This window comes from Cottoperca gobio, chromosome 21, assembly GCF_900634415.1.
Source record: "Cottoperca gobio chromosome 21, fCotGob3.1, whole genome shotgun sequence".
In the NCBI taxonomy this organism is placed as follows: Eukaryota; Metazoa; Chordata; class Actinopteri; order Perciformes; family Bovichtidae; genus Cottoperca; species Cottoperca gobio.
Genome location: NC_041375.1, coordinates 14609757 through 14628164, shown reverse-complemented (window position 1 = coordinate 14628164; position 18408 = coordinate 14609757). Strand labels below are relative to the sequence as shown.

General features: G+C 40.1%; 2 protein-coding genes across 8 annotated transcripts in view; one reads left to right on the top strand and one right to left on the bottom strand.

The window, feature by feature from the left end:
* fmnl2a (formin-like 2a) overlaps positions 1-2107 on the top strand; it is a 50678-nt gene extending 48571 nt beyond the window's left edge. For all 6 annotated transcript variants that reach the window (XM_029458487.1, XM_029458491.1, XM_029458492.1 and 3 more), the window contains one exon: positions 172-2107. In XM_029458487.1, the coding sequence (XP_029314347.1) occupies positions 172-281 (110 nt within the window). In that variant the 3' untranslated portion in view covers positions 282-2107. The remainder of the gene's footprint in view (positions 1-171) is intronic.
* Positions 2108-2249: 142 nt separating this feature from the next.
* On the bottom strand, positions 2250-17394 carry prpf40a (PRP40 pre-mRNA processing factor 40 homolog A). 2 transcript variants are annotated; one of them, XM_029458494.1, is made up of 27 exons: positions 17269-17394; positions 14637-14717; positions 14359-14502; positions 12395-12478; positions 11798-11816; positions 11674-11693; positions 11487-11528; positions 10596-10706; positions 10218-10338; positions 9906-9930; positions 9485-9700; positions 9121-9226; positions 7402-7466; positions 7138-7302; positions 6218-6326; positions 5932-6082; positions 5637-5770; positions 5194-5308; positions 4774-4865; positions 4558-4674; positions 4138-4275; positions 3897-3992; positions 3723-3809; positions 3525-3615; positions 3366-3427; positions 3095-3250; positions 2250-2885 (listed from the first exon to the last, which is right to left on the bottom strand). In XM_029458494.1, exons 1-27 carry the CDS (start codon positions 17269-17271, stop codon positions 2796-2798), a joined length of 2640 nt encoding a protein of 879 aa, XP_029314354.1. In that variant the 5' UTR covers positions 17272-17394; the 3' UTR covers positions 2250-2795. The 2 variants fall into 2 exon arrangements, with proteins under 2 accessions (XP_029314354.1, XP_029314355.1); XM_029458495.1 differs by lacking the exon at positions 14637-14717 and having other exon boundaries at positions 17269-17368.
* Between the last annotated feature and the right edge of the window lie 1014 nt (positions 17395-18408).

The following is an 18408-nucleotide window of genomic DNA, read 5'->3' as shown; positions in this document are numbered from 1 at the left end:
AAAACCAAGAGACCTGCAAGGATTCCTTTTTCATTTTTTTTTCTGTGTAGAACTCATGCTGCTTTGAAAGACAGTCTGCCAGCACTCTGAGCATGTGGGCTTATCAAAACACCTCAACAAGATGACTGACTGCTCTTTTATTCATCCCCAAACCCCCACATCCCTTCTCAGATTTGAGGAATCAGCCATACAGGCGAGCTGACGCTGTGCGGAGGAGTGTCAGGAGACGCTTTGATGATCAGAACCTGCGGCCGCTGAACAACGGCGAAGTGGTCGTGTGACGAGGGAGCAGTGCATGTGCTGTGGGGCGGGGGGGGGTCTGAAGAAGGGGAGAGAGAAGAGGTTCAATGCAGAGTGAAGGATGATAAGTGAAAGATAACGAGTGTAGCAACCATAGAGATGAGTGTGTGTATATATATTACATAAGAATACACGTTATTACATGTCTGGTGTAGTAGCAGCTGTTCACGATGGACTGGGACATGTATGAGACTGAATTTAAAGTGTCTGAAAGGTTGATACAGAAACCTTAGACAAGCCAAGTGCCTGAACTTATTTTTGTGAGCTTATGTCACGCCGTCTCGTTTGTCTGATGACTGTTTTTAATATTCCCCACTTCAAGCAATACAACTTGACCTGGCTTTAATTTTAAGATGTGTAAAACTGGACTTGCGGTGGCCTTAAGAGCCACGTGAAGAGATGCTTCCTTGGAAACATAATGTAGAATGTATGGGACGCGTTCCCTGTAGCGGTTACAAATATTACAACTTTTAGTGTTGAGTTTGACGCTCTGTAGTATCGCGGTACATTCCGGTGCTCCTATCCATTCCTTACTATAAAAACGTGCTCAACCTGCACTATTTGTTTTTACACCTCATGAGGTTTTACAACTAAAAGGGCTGATCAGGCATAAAGAAGGTGATCAGTAAGGTCATTTTATTTACTAAAGTATGTATAAGGGTGATGAAGGATGAACGAAAGACAAAACACCAGGCTAATGTGAATTGTATCAGGCCTCTCTCCATGCCGACTTCTTTCAGAATTGGTTACTTCAGTGAATGGCTCGAACCTGAATTTGTAGCTCTAGAAGTACTCCACCTGTTCACATAAAACTCTACCGTCCATTTAAAATGTTGCATTTCTGTAGCAGCACAGCAGTTTGTCTGGTTTCTGGGAACAAATTGGGAGTAAACGAGTAAAAGCAACATAAAACACATTTTATACCAAACATAGCAACTGCACGAAAGATGCTGAACTTTACTGTCTAATTGTCAAAACTGGATATAACTTTGCATTTCATCATCTCTGTAAACTGTTTCTTTTTTTTACAAATTAATTCTATTCCAGGCTACTGTGTCTACTCACTTTATTGTAATTTTAATGTATAGTATTTAACCACTGAATGGATTCTTTTAAGCTCATGTTTTCATCTAATGTGTCCACGGTCATTAAAAACATGACAAAACAAAAAGTAAATGTACAGATATTTTGCTACAAACCATGTTTTCTTTTTTTACTTAATCCACATTACCAGATGGTTAATATTGTACATATTGTTTAAACAAAAGTTCATTGCTTTGTGCTATACAACTTGAATGTTATTTTAACTTATAGTTTTTTTTGTATATTTAATTAAGCCAAATGCAGCCAGACCCTATAGTAGTGTTTAATCATGTCTCACGGTCAGGCAGGAGGCAGCAGATGATTCTGCTTGTTGTGTCACAGGTGCATCAAAACCAGCTACAAAAACATTCAATGTTCTCATTTTGTTTGCACATTGGAACAGATTAAAACTCTTAATCTTACAAATTGTTTGTAATAAAACTTGCTTCTATTAGTTGATCTGGTTTTGTGGCGAAGTGATACGCCCTCCTGTTATCTCCACTGAAGCACGTGCTGCCGTTCATCTCCTTTTTCTTTCTACTTCACCGTCTGTAATAGTGACATTTCTCTAACTGGATAATACTGGCATGTTTTTTTTTTTACTTTCACCAGAAATGTATTTTAGGCAGTTTGTGCTTATTACAAAAATAACAAGCTTTTTAAAAACAATTAGGTGATATGAGATTTTCAACGAATATGATCAAATAAACTATTTACATTGAATACAAAACTGTTTACCTGGGAATCATTTTCTTCTCTTTGTGAAATGTGCTACCAATACATGACTCAATGACTTCACTAACTGCAGACACACAGGAGGGTTAAGTGATGGTACCTTCTCTAAAGTCAAGAAATGACAGACGTAATCTAATGAAACTGTATTTTATTACATTTCACTACATTTCCATTTTAACAGATGCTCCAATTAAAACCTTTTTGGATCATTCCTCAAGAATTCAGCTGCAGTTGAGACCAAATCAAAATAAATTGTTTCATTATGTGAACGTGTCTAGAGATAATGAAAGATATGTTGTCCTGGAACTTATTTCTTCTTGCACTACTTTTCCAGGCGAAAGACGGTCAGTGTGGCGTTAAAGATGTACTTTAAATTGAATATAAAAATGATTGGCGATGGAAAACATGTACAGCTACAGTCAACTAAAAAATACTAACAAAAGCAACAAAAAGACAACCTGACATTTAAAGGTTGATCAGCTGATCAGTTTCCCCGATATCAAATTAGTCACCAAATAAGTGTGTAAGCTCAGTGTCGCACATCCCCATAAATACCGGAGACCGATGTTATCTCTCAGTCTGCTCAGGCTGGTACGCCCAGAACAGTCAGATGAGCTTGGGGAATGCATATTGTAGAAGTGTACAAATACAATAAAAGGGCAGCGGAAGTGTGATCATCAAGGAGCATCCAGCTGTTCCAGTAAAGTTCTTCTCCTCTTCTCCAGCTCTCCTTCACTCAGCTCGCTGCCTGACGTATCCCAGCCGCCCTGACCACAAAACAAAGACTCGGTAATATATGGAGGAATGAATACTTGACTGGCGTAAAGATGGAGTCATCACAAGAGCGCCTCGAAATCATAGTGAACACCTCTCACAATGACCATTACAAACTTCTAGAACATGCTTTACATGGTAACTTTCACCAGTTAAACATCAGCTAACCTCGACAGCCGTTAAAATAATAAAGAAAACCAACCTCCTCTTTTGCCGCTTTTCTTTTAGGAGACTTCTGTTTGGAGTCTGAGCGAGATTTCCCCCGAGACTTGTCGTTCTCTTTATCTTTCTCTAAGTCCTTCTCACGCTTTCCATCGCGCTCTCTTCCTTTCTTCTCAGTGTCAGATTCTGGCGATGCCTGGTTGTCATATTAACCATCAGTGCACATACAAACAACACACACATTCAGATTGCATGTATACACACACACAAATCTTTTTTTTTGGGGGGGGGGGGGGTTCCTGTATACTTACAGACTTGTGACGTCTCTTTTTGCCCTTCTTCTTGTGCTTCTTGGATTTTTTGTAGCTCCTCTCTGGTTTCAGGCAGAAAATGTCAGTAAATGTCAATCGAGCTGCACTTCTGCCACACGACGATAAAATAAATGATCTGAAGCTTTGAAAGCCACTCACCAGATTCTCCACTAGAAGAGCGTTCGGATGGAGATTTGGACTGCGACCTCTTTTTCTTCTTGTGGTATTCCTCATCCTCAGACTCTGAGCCCTGTCAGAGCATTAAAGTGGAGGCATGAGGGAAAGTGCTGAGATATTCTTACACATTATTAACAGCTAAATTGTTTGCTCATCGTCTCTGCGGTGAGGACGACTCACCGATCGAGAGCGGGATCGTTTCCTGTGGTGCTTCTTGGACTTCTTTGAGTGTTTCTTTGTCTTGGAGTGGTGATGTTGGCATTCATGCTGTAAAACAACAACACACATGCCATGTTAAACATCGTCAACTAAATTGAGAAATTCAGCCCATTCCCACCGTCCTGACAGACTTACCTCTAAGACGTGCATAAAGTCTTTGAATATCCGTTTCCTCTCCGACTCCAGCGTCACGTCTTCAAAGGCAGATTCTTTTAAGAATCGATCTCTGATCTGAAATCACCACAAAACACTAAGTACAATAGACACGGAAAGGACCAGCTACCGTGTATTGCTTTTACAAATCTTTTAGAAGTTGTAAACACAAAATAGCGGGTGCTTTGAAACCATAAAGAATGTTTCGCAAAAAAAGGCGCACCCCCTCCCATGTAGTCTCTGGCTCCAGAGGTGGTGTGGCCAGCTTCAGCATGTTTTTAAAGGCCGCTTCTTTCCTTTTCATCTTCCTGGCCTCCTCTTTCTCTCGCTCCCTCTCTCTGGCTTCCGCCTTCTCCAGTAACTACGCAGGAAGAGGTTTCAAAATGGGTTAATCTAATAAATATAAACAATTAAAGTATGAACACACAGGAAAAGGCCATAACATAACATAACATAGCTTTTAAGCGCGACATTAAAACGCACAGAAACTTTGCTCAAATGTATTGTACCAACTAAAATATGTCATTCTTAAAAATGTTCTCCAGTCAATATTGTTTACTCGCATCTGTGTTCGGTAACTATGTAGGATATTACAAAAGCTAGTGAGGGAAAACGTCTGCAGGACAGGACTCGGGAGTCTTACACTGTTGAATGCCAGCTTTATGTTTCCTGCATCCAGTGTGGTGGCTCTCTTGTCTGAGCTGATGACTGATCCAAAGTCTTCAAAGCTGGTGTTGACCTCCACCAGAAAGCCTTTGTCCTGGCGGCACAGAGGAAGCAGAAGGTTAACAAGGTGTAAGACGTAACATAAAATATCACAACAGAAAGCACTGATATGAGCAGATGATGACGATCTTACCTTAAGAATATCTTTGATGATCCTCTTTTCATCATGGTAGCGCGCCTTCAAGTCTTCCACATAGAATTTGAACAAGTCTAGGGGAGTGGAACCTGCAGAATACAAAGGACAAGTCAGAAGATGTAGACAATATGTTTTATGCTCCAAAATATATATAAAACCGAACACGAGGTTACAAAACCATATCAATAACAATTATGCAGGAATGTGTGTGTGCTGAATGTTGTTAAAAATATATAAAAACTAAAACACGTATCTAAAATGAATGGCGTAAGAAATGATTCTACGTCAGTGAAATGTGTATGCTTTATGTCTCTGTTCATGTCATGTGCTGTTGTCTACATGTCACGTCCACGTGCTTCAGAGCATTCAGCTCATGCGGACACGTGAGGCTACGTCTGCAGTGACCTGCTGTCCTACCCGGCTGGCCCAGCATGTTGGCAAAGCGGATGTCTGAGCTCAGGGTCGGGTACATCTCCATCCAGGCGGACATGGAGTGAAGATGACCGTGGTCGTGGAGCTCGTCCAGGAATTTCTGAGAGAAAACAACAAAATATGAATTCAGGAGAGCAACAGTTATACAAAGTTTATCCGATCGACTTCACATGGGGCGGGTCTACGTCCGAGGACCTAAGGAAGCGTAGTGTGAAGTTGTTTGGATGAGAGGTTCTCGAGAAAGCTGCAGGCAGCAATACAGGAGGCCAAGCAATCAGACAGTTTCGAACATGCACTTTTTGAACGGGCGCCGTACTCGTAAGAAGTTAATGTAGGACATGAAGCCAGTATTTCTTTCTCTGACTTAGTGACTCCCAGATCTTAAGTGTTTTGAGATGCACATGTTTTGCCCCTCCATTCCCTCTCACCTGGAAGGCCTCCCTGTTCTTGCGTTGTCGTCTCCTCTCCCTGAGAAGAGTCTTCTGTTTCTCCTCCTCCTCTTCCTTCTCCAGCGCCCGGATGTGCTCCTCAAAACAAATGAGGGCATCCTCTTTGTCCATATCTGTCAGCAGGAAACGACACTATGAGCAGGGAGAACTGAGAATAGTTTACACACAGATCTGAGTGAAGCTACGGTTGTTTGAAATAAAGTGAGGTAGAAACTTTGTCCTCTCACTTCTACCATCTGTTTAAACTAAAGTAGGTCAATAAAGATATTCATACTCTGCAGCTCCTCATCCTCTGCAAAGGTAGGGTTGTCTAGCAGGTACTGCTGGGCCTCAGACCAGGTGGTGCGGTATGTGACGTTGGCCATGTTGTCCAAAATGTTCTTGAGAGCTTCCCAGTTCCTCTTTCTTAACTGCTTGGCTTGTTCCTGGAAACATTTTGTAGAGGAGAAAACCACAGTGTTAATTGTGCCAGTGTTCCCATAGCCCCCATCTTAATAACTCTACATCATGATGATAAACATGCAGACTGAAAATGTCTTCAGACTCCGAGGGAGTTTTACCTTCTCTTTCTTAGCGAGGTAGAACAAAACATCTTCATAGATCTCCAGCCGGTCTCTCTCTGGTACACAGCTCCACACCTCCAGCTCATTAAACATCTGTTCTGCTTTCCTGGATTGCAAGTAGAAACAGAAACATACAATAACCCACATGAGGGCAGCACAGGCCACATTTACTTCCAACACATTGGTTTTAAGGCTTAGTGCAAGCCATCCGATGCACAGTTTTGTAGAGTTAAAACTCGTTACATGAGTCAGAAGAAGCGGTTGACTGTGAAATAAGGTATTACATGGAAGGAGACGCACACATAATCAGATAGCACTGCTATCCAGTCCAGCTGCGTGTCATCCCAGATTACAGCCCCAGAAGAACTCCGTTAACTGGCTTGTTGTCAAGGTCACACGTCCGTCCTCTGTCTGTCACGATGACTTTCACACAAATACCAAACCAAAGACTGCCGGTGAACTCACGCAGGACCAAGGACCAAAACATTTTAAATGTTGTTGGCAGAATGTCTAATGCATAACACCTTAGCACATGTGTTTGTTTATAGGTTAGCACACCTGAACCAAATTAATTAGTAACTATTTAGTAACAAATATGCTATATCTAGTTTCCAGCATCTCTGTTGCATTTATTAGCCTGTATGCACCTGAGCCCCAACATCAACAAATCACAATGTTCCTTAAGTCCACTCACTCTCTAACTTGTGACCAAGCAACATCATTTGATGTAAACATTGTGACAAGAGCCAACGGTTCTAAGTATTTCAAGAGGAAGTGAACTGTGCGGTAACTGCATGATGGAGTGCAGGACCCATAGGTGACCTTTCACCGATCCCATCTGCATAATCATATTGACAATTCAGTGAAACACAAATCAATACAAAAAAAACACTTTGTGAGATCATTGCAGCACTTACTTGTATCTGGTGGTAGATGTCATCTTGTCATGGTTCTCCAAGAACCTCTGAAAGGTCTCTTTGGACTCCTTGTATTTAATTCGGGCCTCTTCTTTTTCTTCCTTCTCTGTGTGGACTTTGTAGGCATTGAACGCCTGTTTCTTCTCACTCAGTTTGGGAAGTGCGCTTTGTTGAAGAAAGAAAAGTAAGAATTTGAGGTCAGGTGGGCATTGTTATCACCTGCCATTGTGAAAAGGATGAACTTATCCCAGGAGATTCGTGTACCTGTAGCGAGGATCGTTGATAATCATTTTCATAGCCTGTTCCCAAGAGGAGTTTGAGGACACGCCCTGAAAAAGAGAATACAATTCAAGTTCAATTGTATGTAAAATGTTCCATCATATTCAAACTACTGATCAGTGAAAATAGATTGTTTGAGCTGTACGGCTTTATCTCGTAGAAGTAAACACATTTTCTTAATTACTGATAGATGCCTGGTTACGAGGTGTAGAGAGGCAATAATTCAAAGTGCCACTGAGGACTTATGTAAGTGCCCTTGCTGCCACTTGCCTCTCGCAGGGAGCGACTCCATCCATTATGAACTGATTCCAGCGCATGCCTCGGTCTTGTAAAATCGTCAGTTATTCTAACTCACTGAGGCATGCCACTTTCTCTCACTGTTTTAATCCCAGGCAGCCCCTCGCCTTTGATCCAATAAAGCTAATCATAAAGACAGAGCCATTAAGATCTTGCAGGAAATGGCAAGCAATCTCAGAGGAGGGCTTTGTGCACAAAATTAAAAAGAGCCTAAATATAGCCGCGTTCAAGGTGGGTGGTGCTGGGCCACCTTGTGACACAACACACCCACAGCAGGAGGGAAAGCTTAACAATTGAGCTAAGACCTCCCAGGGGCTCATGGAGAGGGAGGGACGGGGATTAGATCCAGATCAAATTGGGAAGCATGTGCTGGTAAACACATCAGGCATCGAGAGAGACTGACGCGATAACATTTCACCTTATAAACAAACCTTCTACAACTTTCAGCCATTAATGTTGCAGCTACAGCCTATTCCCTTTCTAAATTGCAGTTTAAGACATCTCATATTTGGGAAGTTTTGTTAAAATGTAATTTCTCTAATCTCCAACTTTGGTCTCTCTTACTTCTGTCTCTTGCTCTAGCAGGATATTTTGTATAGAAATGAATGACTTTCAATGCATACCAGTTCTTTCACGCTCTATTCCTCAGTTCATATTTTACTACTGTGCTGCAAACTCTCAAACTATATTGCACTGGTGGTGTGTTAAGAATCAATCCATTTGTATTCACTTCCCTGGTTTCCCTGCTATTCCACTTTCTACCTGGTTTCATAATCAAGCCTTAACTAAAGGGTACCATTTAAAAGCTATACAAGTCTCTTTGCGCGCCAACCTTCGCCCTCTGATAATCTATGCACGATTTGGTCCGAGGATCTCAATATATAGAAAGAGACTGAGGTTTTAAAACATGTCCACACGTCATCTATTTGTCACCGTCATGGGGTCTTAAAATGCAAAGTCGTCTAAAAGCAAACTAGCTTGCACATCTCCTGGCACTGACCAAACTAATCTCACCCAAATGTTTTGGACTTGTCCCATCCGATCTCTATTTCGGAAGTCTATCTTTGAATCAACAGTAAACTTCAGTCACATTGATGATATTTTGCATCCCAAACAGAGCTCCAATCCAGGTGATGGAGCAGTCGGCCCTACAGTCTTTGAAGCTACGATGGCACAAGTAAAGTATTCATGGTGCTCCATGTTGGTCACAGCTACAGTAAAAGCACATTAATCGATACTATTGTATGGCTAGGTGAGCACGCTGATACAAGCAGAATTTTTTTTTTGTATTTGATCTGATAAATGTTAAGTAACGTGAAGATGCACTACAGGCTGACAGAGACCAGCCTCTACACTCTCTACAGTGTGTGCTCTCTAGTCCATCTACATGTTGACAGCCCGGCTCACCTTCTCCTTCAGCAGCTCTTTGAAGGCCTGCTTGGCCTCCTCTTTCGTGTTCCATTTGTAAGTTTTCTTCTGGAGTTCTGGCCGTTCTTCTTTTGCGACTTCAATACTGAGTGCAAAGGAAGATGTTATTGCATGAACTTAGCCGTGTTTGCATGAAGCATTTAAGACATTGAGCATTCATCACATCGGCTTAAATGAATTTATGAGACACAAAAATAGACCTCCTCATCCATGAATACATTAAGTTGAAAGTACTGTGGACATAAAGCCAGCATCATTATGACTATAGGTTTGGCTTGATGTTTAAAGTGCAATGTCTGAGTACTGGAGACAGTACCCGTCTGTATCAGACATAACTCATTACCTGGCTGTGGGCTCTGTGGCAGCTGAGATCTCTGAGGGAGCCACAGGTGCATCCGCAGTCTTGACCTCAGCTGCGTGATGCATAGCAACCTGAGACAGGAGTTCCTCTGAGACTGCTGTCGCAGTTTCCGCCTCCATAACGGTTGCCATAGTGGCTGCATTATCTGCTTGCAGTGCAGGAGCTGCTGCGGTGCCAGGAGCCATTGCCTCGGCCGTTCTGAAACCAAATCATGACGGGTCAAACCACACGATGGGATGCATAGCAGGACAAAGTAGCTGACTGGAATCTAATATAAAGTAGGTTTATAATAAAAATAAAAAGGGTTTTGATCATGGAGGGAGAAATAATGTTCAATAACCGCTGTATTACATTACATAATGCAGCAGTGAAGTGTAAGCGAAGGTAAACAGGAAGCTCTTACCCATTCTCCTCTGCTTTGATCATAGCTGGAAAATACAAAATGAGATAGCTGTTAGGGTACTCGTTTTCATTTCAAAGCATACTGCAGATAAGAGAACAGCACAGAGATAAATGCACTCTTGTGTTCCTGTATTTGAGCTTTCTGTGTTTGTACATCAATGATGCCCACAACCCCTCTAAGCCATGCCGTTATTTGTCGAACAAGCCAGCGGCCTACCATTCACGCTGTTAAAAGCTCATCCATGGAGCGCAGCATGGAAAATCACTGCCCTACTAACTACAGGTCTGGCATCATTAGACAGCAGCTCTTTACCTTCCAAATCCTCCAGGTCTTTGGGTTTGGTCCATCTGGACTCTTTCGTCTGAGAGTTGTAATAATAAGGCTTCCCAGTGTCCGACTTGTACTCCTTCCAAGGGCATTTAGACAGCATTTGCTAAAAGAGAACAAAATACAATGCACAAAGTTAACTAGTGTGATGATATTATCCATATGAAAATTATTATTTAACTACTTCTATAACTATTTTATTATATAAATACACCATGAATCTAATTGTTATTTATTTAAACTAAGAGTAAAACAGGGTACAAGTTATGATTTTTATATAGAAAACAGTATGTGAATATGCGAGTAAACAAATGGTTACTTGGGTGAACGTTACAGGTAAATGTAAGTGATGAAGGTTTGTACCTCTGCAGGAGATTTGAGATCCTCTGGTTTCTCCCATGTGGACTGCTTGGTCTCTGTATTGTAAAAATAAGTCTTCCCATCCAATGACTTGTGTTCTGTCCACAGGGACTTCTGAGGCAGACAAAAACAATACGTTAGATTTGTCAGTGTTTAAAAAAAGAAACAAAGCAAGAAACCACTTAACATTGGTTCTTATATCTAACCAGGAGCTGTGATATTGTCACGCTTTTCACACACAGTACCAGTCAAAGGTTTGGCCACACATTCTCATTCAATGTGAATATATATATATATATATATATATATATATATATATATATATATATATATATATATATATCACACACACACACACACACACACACACACACACACACACAGAAAGAACGAGATGGCTGGAGTCTCCTTAGAGATAGGGTGAGAAGCTCAGCCATCCGTGAGAGACTCGGAGTAGAGCCGCTGCTCCTTTGCGTTGAAAGGAGCCAGTTGAGGTGGTTCGGGCATCTAGTAAGGATGCCACCTGGGCGCCTCCCTAGGGAGGTGTTCCTGGCACATCCAGCTGGGAGGAGACGCCGGGGAAGACCCAGGACTCGGTGGAGAGATTATATCTCCTCACTGGCCTGGGAACGCCTCGGGATCCCCCAGTCGGAGCTGGCCCGGAGAAGGGAAGTTTGGGGTTCCCTACTGGAGCTGCTGCCCCCGCGACCCGACCCCAGATAAGTGGTAGACGATGGATGGATGGATGGATGGACACAGTACCAGTCAAAGGTTTGGACACACATTCACATTGAATGAGACTGTGTGTCCAAATTTTTGACTGGTACTGTGTGTGAGATATATATATATATATATACATATACATATACATATCCATTATCAATATGCACAAACCTTCTTTTGCTGATCTTCCTGTGGAGATCCATTAGTGGTACTCTGCAGGGTTAAAGGACAAATGAAAGTCTGGCAGACTGCAGTTATTGAGAAAACAAAGTATGTGGCGCTAATGGTGAGAACTCTAAATTGTCAAATTGTAAACTTGCAATTACGGCATATAAAGAAAAAAAGATGTTGCACTTACAGCTGTTCCAGGTGCAGCAGCTGTGAGCATAAAAATACAAATTCTGTCAGACACTGTACTTCCAATGAATACAAAATATGCAAGAATATGATTTGCAATTAAAGTAACAAAATAAGAATCTTACCTGCGGAGTCAACACCAGGCTGTGGAAAAGACAATTTTATTAGTGGATTACTCACAAATCTGAAAGTTACCGTCTGCACATCTCTAAGACAGAAAGGTGAATTCAGCTAGGATTACAGCGCTATCGTTCACAATACACAGTGTGTGACAAAGCTTTCCTGATTAGTACAAAACTCCACACCATCAAGATCCAAAATAGGATTGTGATGATAAAGTAGATGTTTTACGATCTCTAAAACCGTCTGGATGTCGTTACAACAAATATATCAGATGACTCATTTGCATAACTTGCTAACCCCTCAGTATAAAAGAAAAGTTAACAGAACATCAACATTGAGGGCCTCATGTGTTTCATAATGTTAAGTGATTCACAGCTGAACCAAAGCCAAACCAAAAGAGACAACAGGGACATATCGCACGCAGGTGTTCATTTTAATTTTGATCAGCCACTGTATGTAATTATGTTTTGGTTTTTTTATGGAATGACATCAATTCATATCCAACAGTGTTACTTGGCAGCACAAATGATTCACTTAGCATTTCACAGATTGCAATAAGAAGTGTGAAGCAGTGCACTGATGGTAAGGAAGAGAGTTACCGGTCCCGTTGGTTGTACAGCCGCAGCTGGCATGCGAGGGGGCATCATCATCCCTGGCATCATAGGTGGCATCATGCTCGGCATCTAATAAAAAAAAGCATAATGAAATATTCATCTGGCATTTCCATATCACCCAGTGCAGGAAGAAGTATTAAGACACAGTGTGAGACAGTCAGGGTGTTGGTGCATGTGTGGAAGGCGGCTTGCAATGGGGGGGGGGGGGGGGTGCTTTTTTTAATAGTGTGATGCCATAGCTTCCGATCTGTGAAGTAGCAACACATCAAACTACATCATCTTGCCACCTTTTTTAGACTTGTGTTGCTGGCACCTTCTTCAAACATCTCCCAATATCACACCTATTTATATGCATGACAGGGCCATATTTGCTTTCTATATGAAACCTATTTTTGATTAAAAAAAGAGTGCGACTACCTCAGCAGTATTGGTAGATGTTCAAAAAGATGCGCACGTTAAATGGCATCTCTTTAGAGGACTGCGAGTGCCACATGATATAGCACACAACCAACACATTAGCTTCTGTGCATAAGTGCTAAAGAAAACAGGAAAGTTATAAATAACTTTTCTAATGACCAACACAGGATTATGCTGAAAGGAAACTTCAGTTTATTATAACTTGAGTTGTATTTTTGTTTATTTCAGACTATCGACTTTCAGGTATGATAACATTGTGCTCACCAAAGTAATTACTGAGATCTCAAAACAGCGTCATTACTAAAAGATTGTTTTGCCCCAATAGAGCAAAAAACACTGGTCATGATCAGACGGGTTGCAAACAAGCCGAGATGTGAATTTTGCGTGTTTAGCTGCCACTTTATTTGAGGTAAACCAAAAGCGAACTAACCGTAATGTAGCTAATCATCCATCATTGCATTGGAAAATCTATAAGTGCACACATCTACAGCAACGCAGTGGGTCAAAATTAAACCAGGAAATCAGCATGTAATCTCTGATAGAAGTTAAGCATTTTCCTTTGGTTCTTTTCCAAAAAGGTTTGAGTAACCTGGAGGATTGTTCGTCTCACCATCCTTTTGTCAAGACCAGTCTGACCATATTTTAGTGATGTCGTCTCATTACGATATCACCATTACTTTGATAAGTACAACGTTGTCATCACTCATAAAACAATGACCAGAGCAACTTAAAAGGAAAATGATTTGTCATTACAACTTGGGCATCATTAAACTATCCAACATGTCCTAACTTACACTTCTCAGTGCTGTAAGTCGCAGAGCCACTTGTCTGTGGCAGGCAGGCAGTTATACAAAGTTATTTCTTCTTTCAGTACAGTAGTTTGGAAAACGTCAACCAAAAACACAGCATCCCAACTGTCTCTTTATTAAAGTAATAACGCCTGCCATCTAGCTTTTTCATTTATCTGTTCTGATGTGTAACTTGGCCAGTCCTTGTTTAAGTCAGGAGTAGGCCTGTCACAATAACTACTTTTGATGGAGGATATATCGTCCCAGAAATAATTACGATAAAACAATAATATTATCATGTTGTGATCATGCTATGCCACTGATTTAATGATAATAAAATAGCATAATAATGCAAGTAATGCATCCTTCTAAAGAGCAATTAACTTCTAAGGCTTAAGAATATTGAGATATTGGAATGTGAAAAACATTAATATATCCTAAATAAATAAAACTAATCAAATAAAACCACACAACCTAAAACAATAACATGGACTTTCAGACTTTGTTGACAAAAACTTAAATAAATATTAAACATGTGGCACAGGGGTAGAGAGAGTCTCTAATAGGCAATATGCAGCCAATGCAGATTATTTATTTTTTCAAACCCAAAGTGCAAAGTAACAACATGTTAGCTAAAAGTGAGTAATAAAAGGTGCCGTGAGAGGAGCAGCAGACCAACAAGCTTTTAGGACTAATAAATCCTACAAAACAGAGACAAACCTACAAGCTTCCTACAAGACTCACCTGTCCCATTGGTGGTGCACCCATTGGTGGCATTATTCCAGGGGGAATTATACCAGGAGGCATAGGAGTCATGCTGGGTGGTCGCTGTCCCATAGGAGGCATTCCGATGGGTGGGTAATGAGGCGGTATTCCAGGTGGTCCCATCTTGACCAATGAATAACGAGAGAGAAGAGATGCATTAGAAAAAATTAAACATTAATGAAGACCTTTAATATTTACCACTCTCCGTTAAACCCTGTATGAGCTAATTAGCATAAACTTATCTGTCACTGACTTACAAATGGGGGAGGTATCCCTGAGGGCGGTACACCTGGATAAGGTGGCGCTTGGCTCGGGCCATTATTGGCGTCCAATGAAGACTGTCATGAATAAGAAACACCAGACAGAGTTAGTGAACTCACAACAGCCAGTGCGGTTTCTCCAAATATGTCCTTACATTTTTAAAATGTGGGTAAATTAGATTTTCTTGCTCCAATATTTTAGTTAATACTGTAGTCAAGACAATAATAATGTTGTATCATGACATGCACAACCTAAATCTAATTACTATTAGTTTAGAAAAGTATTATTCAAATATATTTATACAAAAGGAGGGTGGACAAAATATAATGACCACCTGTCAGTATAAGGCGAAACAATTGAACAGCACCACAAACTACAGCATTAGATCACTTATGACTTATTGCAGAGCTATTGTATTAGCCTTTAATGTTTTTGTTTTAGCTTGGTGTGCCTACAGTATATGGAAGTATATTGACAACCAAAAACCTAATTCTGACTCCTACTCAGACAAACGGCAAGGCAACATTTGAGAGTGCACAGGCACAGATTTGTAAGAGCAAAATTAGATTTCAGTGTGCAGTCTGGATCATGCATGTGCTCTTTTCTGAGAAGCTCTTGTTTTCTGAGTAGCTCTAAATATTCTCCAGATTACAAAAAGTCTCTTGACAACCATTTGTGACACCAAGTTGCAAATAGACACATCCCTATCTGGATGTGATAGTCTTATCCTTTTTCAAACTCACACAAGGAAAAAAGCCAGCCTTTGAATATATTGCTCCTCTATAAAAGGAGCAATACGTGATTATGACTATTTAGGACAATATGGGATTTACATAATTTATCATTTAGCCTACATTTTCAATTATTGTGGGCTTGTGGATATGCACTATAGATTAAAGTTCAGCCACATTCTGACAAACTTATTGATCCCTTACTGTTGCCTTGCTCATTCATAAAGGTTTGTCAAAATACTCATATGTAGTAACTCTGTATCAGCACTCGCATACATTAAGACAGCAAGCAATCATCAGGATTGGCTTTCTGAGCTCGTGTTCAAAAATGTAAGAATGGTTAGGCAAGAGAAAAATATCAAATGTGGGTCCTAGTGATCAAAATAAATTGTCTAAATTAATATTAATGTATCCAAAGTAGGCAACAATACACTTTTCACTGTGGGAAAACATCCAGGTAATTGTGACCAGTCATGAAAAAGAGAGTGGAGCATATTCTAGTAAAATGCAGAAACTATATAGAAGAGAGACAGGTGAGATCACACAATTACAGAAAACAAGGTGGAGCATGACTGCATCTCAAATCATCTGTTAAGTTCTCAACTCTGGCCTTGCTTTTGCACAAATCTAATTATGGTCTTATAAACCCTGCACGCTCTCAAAGGCTGACTTGCAGAATGCAAATGTTCTCCGAAATCTTTGGTCGTCAATGTAATTCTACGCAGCCATACAACAAGAGACAACATTGCATACTTAACAATTCTTTACATATAGCCAAAGAGAACATTTGTTTAGGGTTGCAACCAATCTGCCATTTATTTTCTAGATTAATCGTTTCGTTTGGTCTATAAAATGTCAGAAAATAGTGGGAAATGTCCATCCCAGTTGTCAAAACCCAAGTTGATGTCTTTAAATGTAAAAAATGTCTAAAACCCAAAGATATTCAGTTTTATATGTTATAAAACAGAGAAAAGCAGGAAATCTCCATATTTGAGAAGCTGAGCATTTTCTGCCATTTTGCAGAATGTTAAAATAGTTTTAATGTTTAAAAACACCCCTAAAAGATAACTTATATGTACGAGTCTGGCTGAACTAACTTATTAATTTGCAAAGAAGTCCTATAAAAATGTTACATTATTCAAGTTCATATTGCTGAGGACTCCATTAATTAAGGTATATCGGACTTTACCATAGATTAAGTTAACTAACATTATACGATACAGAGAAACTAATGAATTATAGTACCAACTTAACGCTAGCTTTAATGTTAGCGGTGATTGACAGGCTCTCCAGAGGCAGGTTTCTTTCGTTTGTCTGAAGTCTTTTTTACCTGACGTTATTTCTTATTGATAACAAATATTCGTTACATGCATTATCAAAAATCTCAAATTGCATCTGAGTAATGCTAAGTTGCTAGGTCACTGCTAAAATGCTGCTTGTAATGAATGACTACAGACTGTCTAACCTCTGGTGAAGAATAATGGTTTACGTATAGCTAACGTGAGAGTTTAGATAGCGAGTTAGCCAAATATTCACAAAGCTAAACACTTTTTTATCGGCCTTGAGTTTAAGATTATGAACACCGTTAGACGTATTTACTAATATTATATGCAACCGAAGCTAACTGAATGTTAGTGGTCTTCACCTTTATTGTATAATAAGAATCAGTTCCAGGACATAGTCGGAACCATGACGATATGTGTGTGCCGCTATCTTAGCTCAGCGCTAACACGACATGCTAACCTGTGATGCTAAAGGACGTGAAACATTATTATAGCATCACGAAAACAAAAGGTGAGTCATGAACCTGACGCCAACAAAGTACACGAACACGTTTTACAGTTACTGACTTTTACTTTACAGTAAATAAGTTATTCTTTTGAATGGGTGCACTTACCATGTTGACGAGAGGGTATGGACCTCCGAGAAACTTGAGCACCTCTCAACAACGAGCGATGTGATTGGTTCAACTCCCTCCGCGTGCAGAGAGGTCAAAGGTAAACACTCTGTAGCGTCATTCTGCGGTAGTAATGTGCAAAGATGCGCAATCCTGTGACTGTATGGGTTAATAAAAAAAATACAATGAAATAAAAATTCCCCTGAATTAAATAAAAGCAGTCGTATGAAAAACGTCCAATTTTATTTGTATAAAAACCTATTTATTTATGTATTTATTGAACTATATATTTATTCCCTCATTTATTTATTGCAGGATTTATTTCATAGCCATATTTATTTATGTATTCAGGAAGGTTTAAATTATTCTTCAAGGCATGACCATAGACATACTGCTAAATAAATATACAGCCGAACTAGATTTAAAAAAAATGCATACAATACATATAGAATGGTCAAAAAGTACGGTGGAGCTGCTTAGTGGCCATCAGAGCAGACTGTGGTCGTACGGGGCAGCTTCCAGGTGTGAATGTGTGTAACTGTGCGAATGTGATCAAGGCAGTGAAACTTCCCTGAATTTAAAAAGACAAACAAACTGACATATATATTAAATGGGCAATACAATAAGGCAATGTACTGTCTTCACAGAGATGTCTTTATATGTATACTATTACTAGATTAAGTATATGCAGTAGTTTTATAAACTGTTTGCACAGACTTACAGTATTAACAATTTCCCATCTCAGCCGTTCCTTACAGTCATTTAAAGGGATGTTTTGTACTGTGTCATAAATAATGGGTGGTGATGGCCTAGTGGTCTAGTGATACAGTTTCCAAACAGATCACCGGATGGTTATGAATTCAATACCAGGCTGTCACCATTGTGCCCCTGAGCAAGGTACTTAACCCTGAGTTGCTCCAGGGAGACGGTCCCTGCAGTTCTCTGTAAGTCATTCTGGATAGGAGTGTCTGCTAAATGACCTGTAATGTAATAATAATTGTGAAACAGCACTAAATTGTAGCCTATTTTTAAAAAAGTCATTATGACCTTAATTACATTCTATGGTTCCACTTATTCCCCACCCTTACACTGCACGTACATGCTCATGATACAGAATTCTCTGCAGAAGTAGTTATACTT

Excerpts from the sequence above, each read along its gene's own strand:
- prpf40a (XM_029458494.1), bottom strand. Across the intron at positions 10,339-10,595 it reads ATCTCAAATCTCCTGCAGAG|CAAATGCTGTCTAAATGCCC; the intron begins GTACAAACCTTC and ends GTTCTCTTTTAG. Across the intron at positions 3,993-4,137 it reads CAGAGACTACATGGGAGGGG|ATCAGAGATCGATTCTTAAA; the intron begins GTGCGCCTTTTT and ends TGGTGATTTCAG.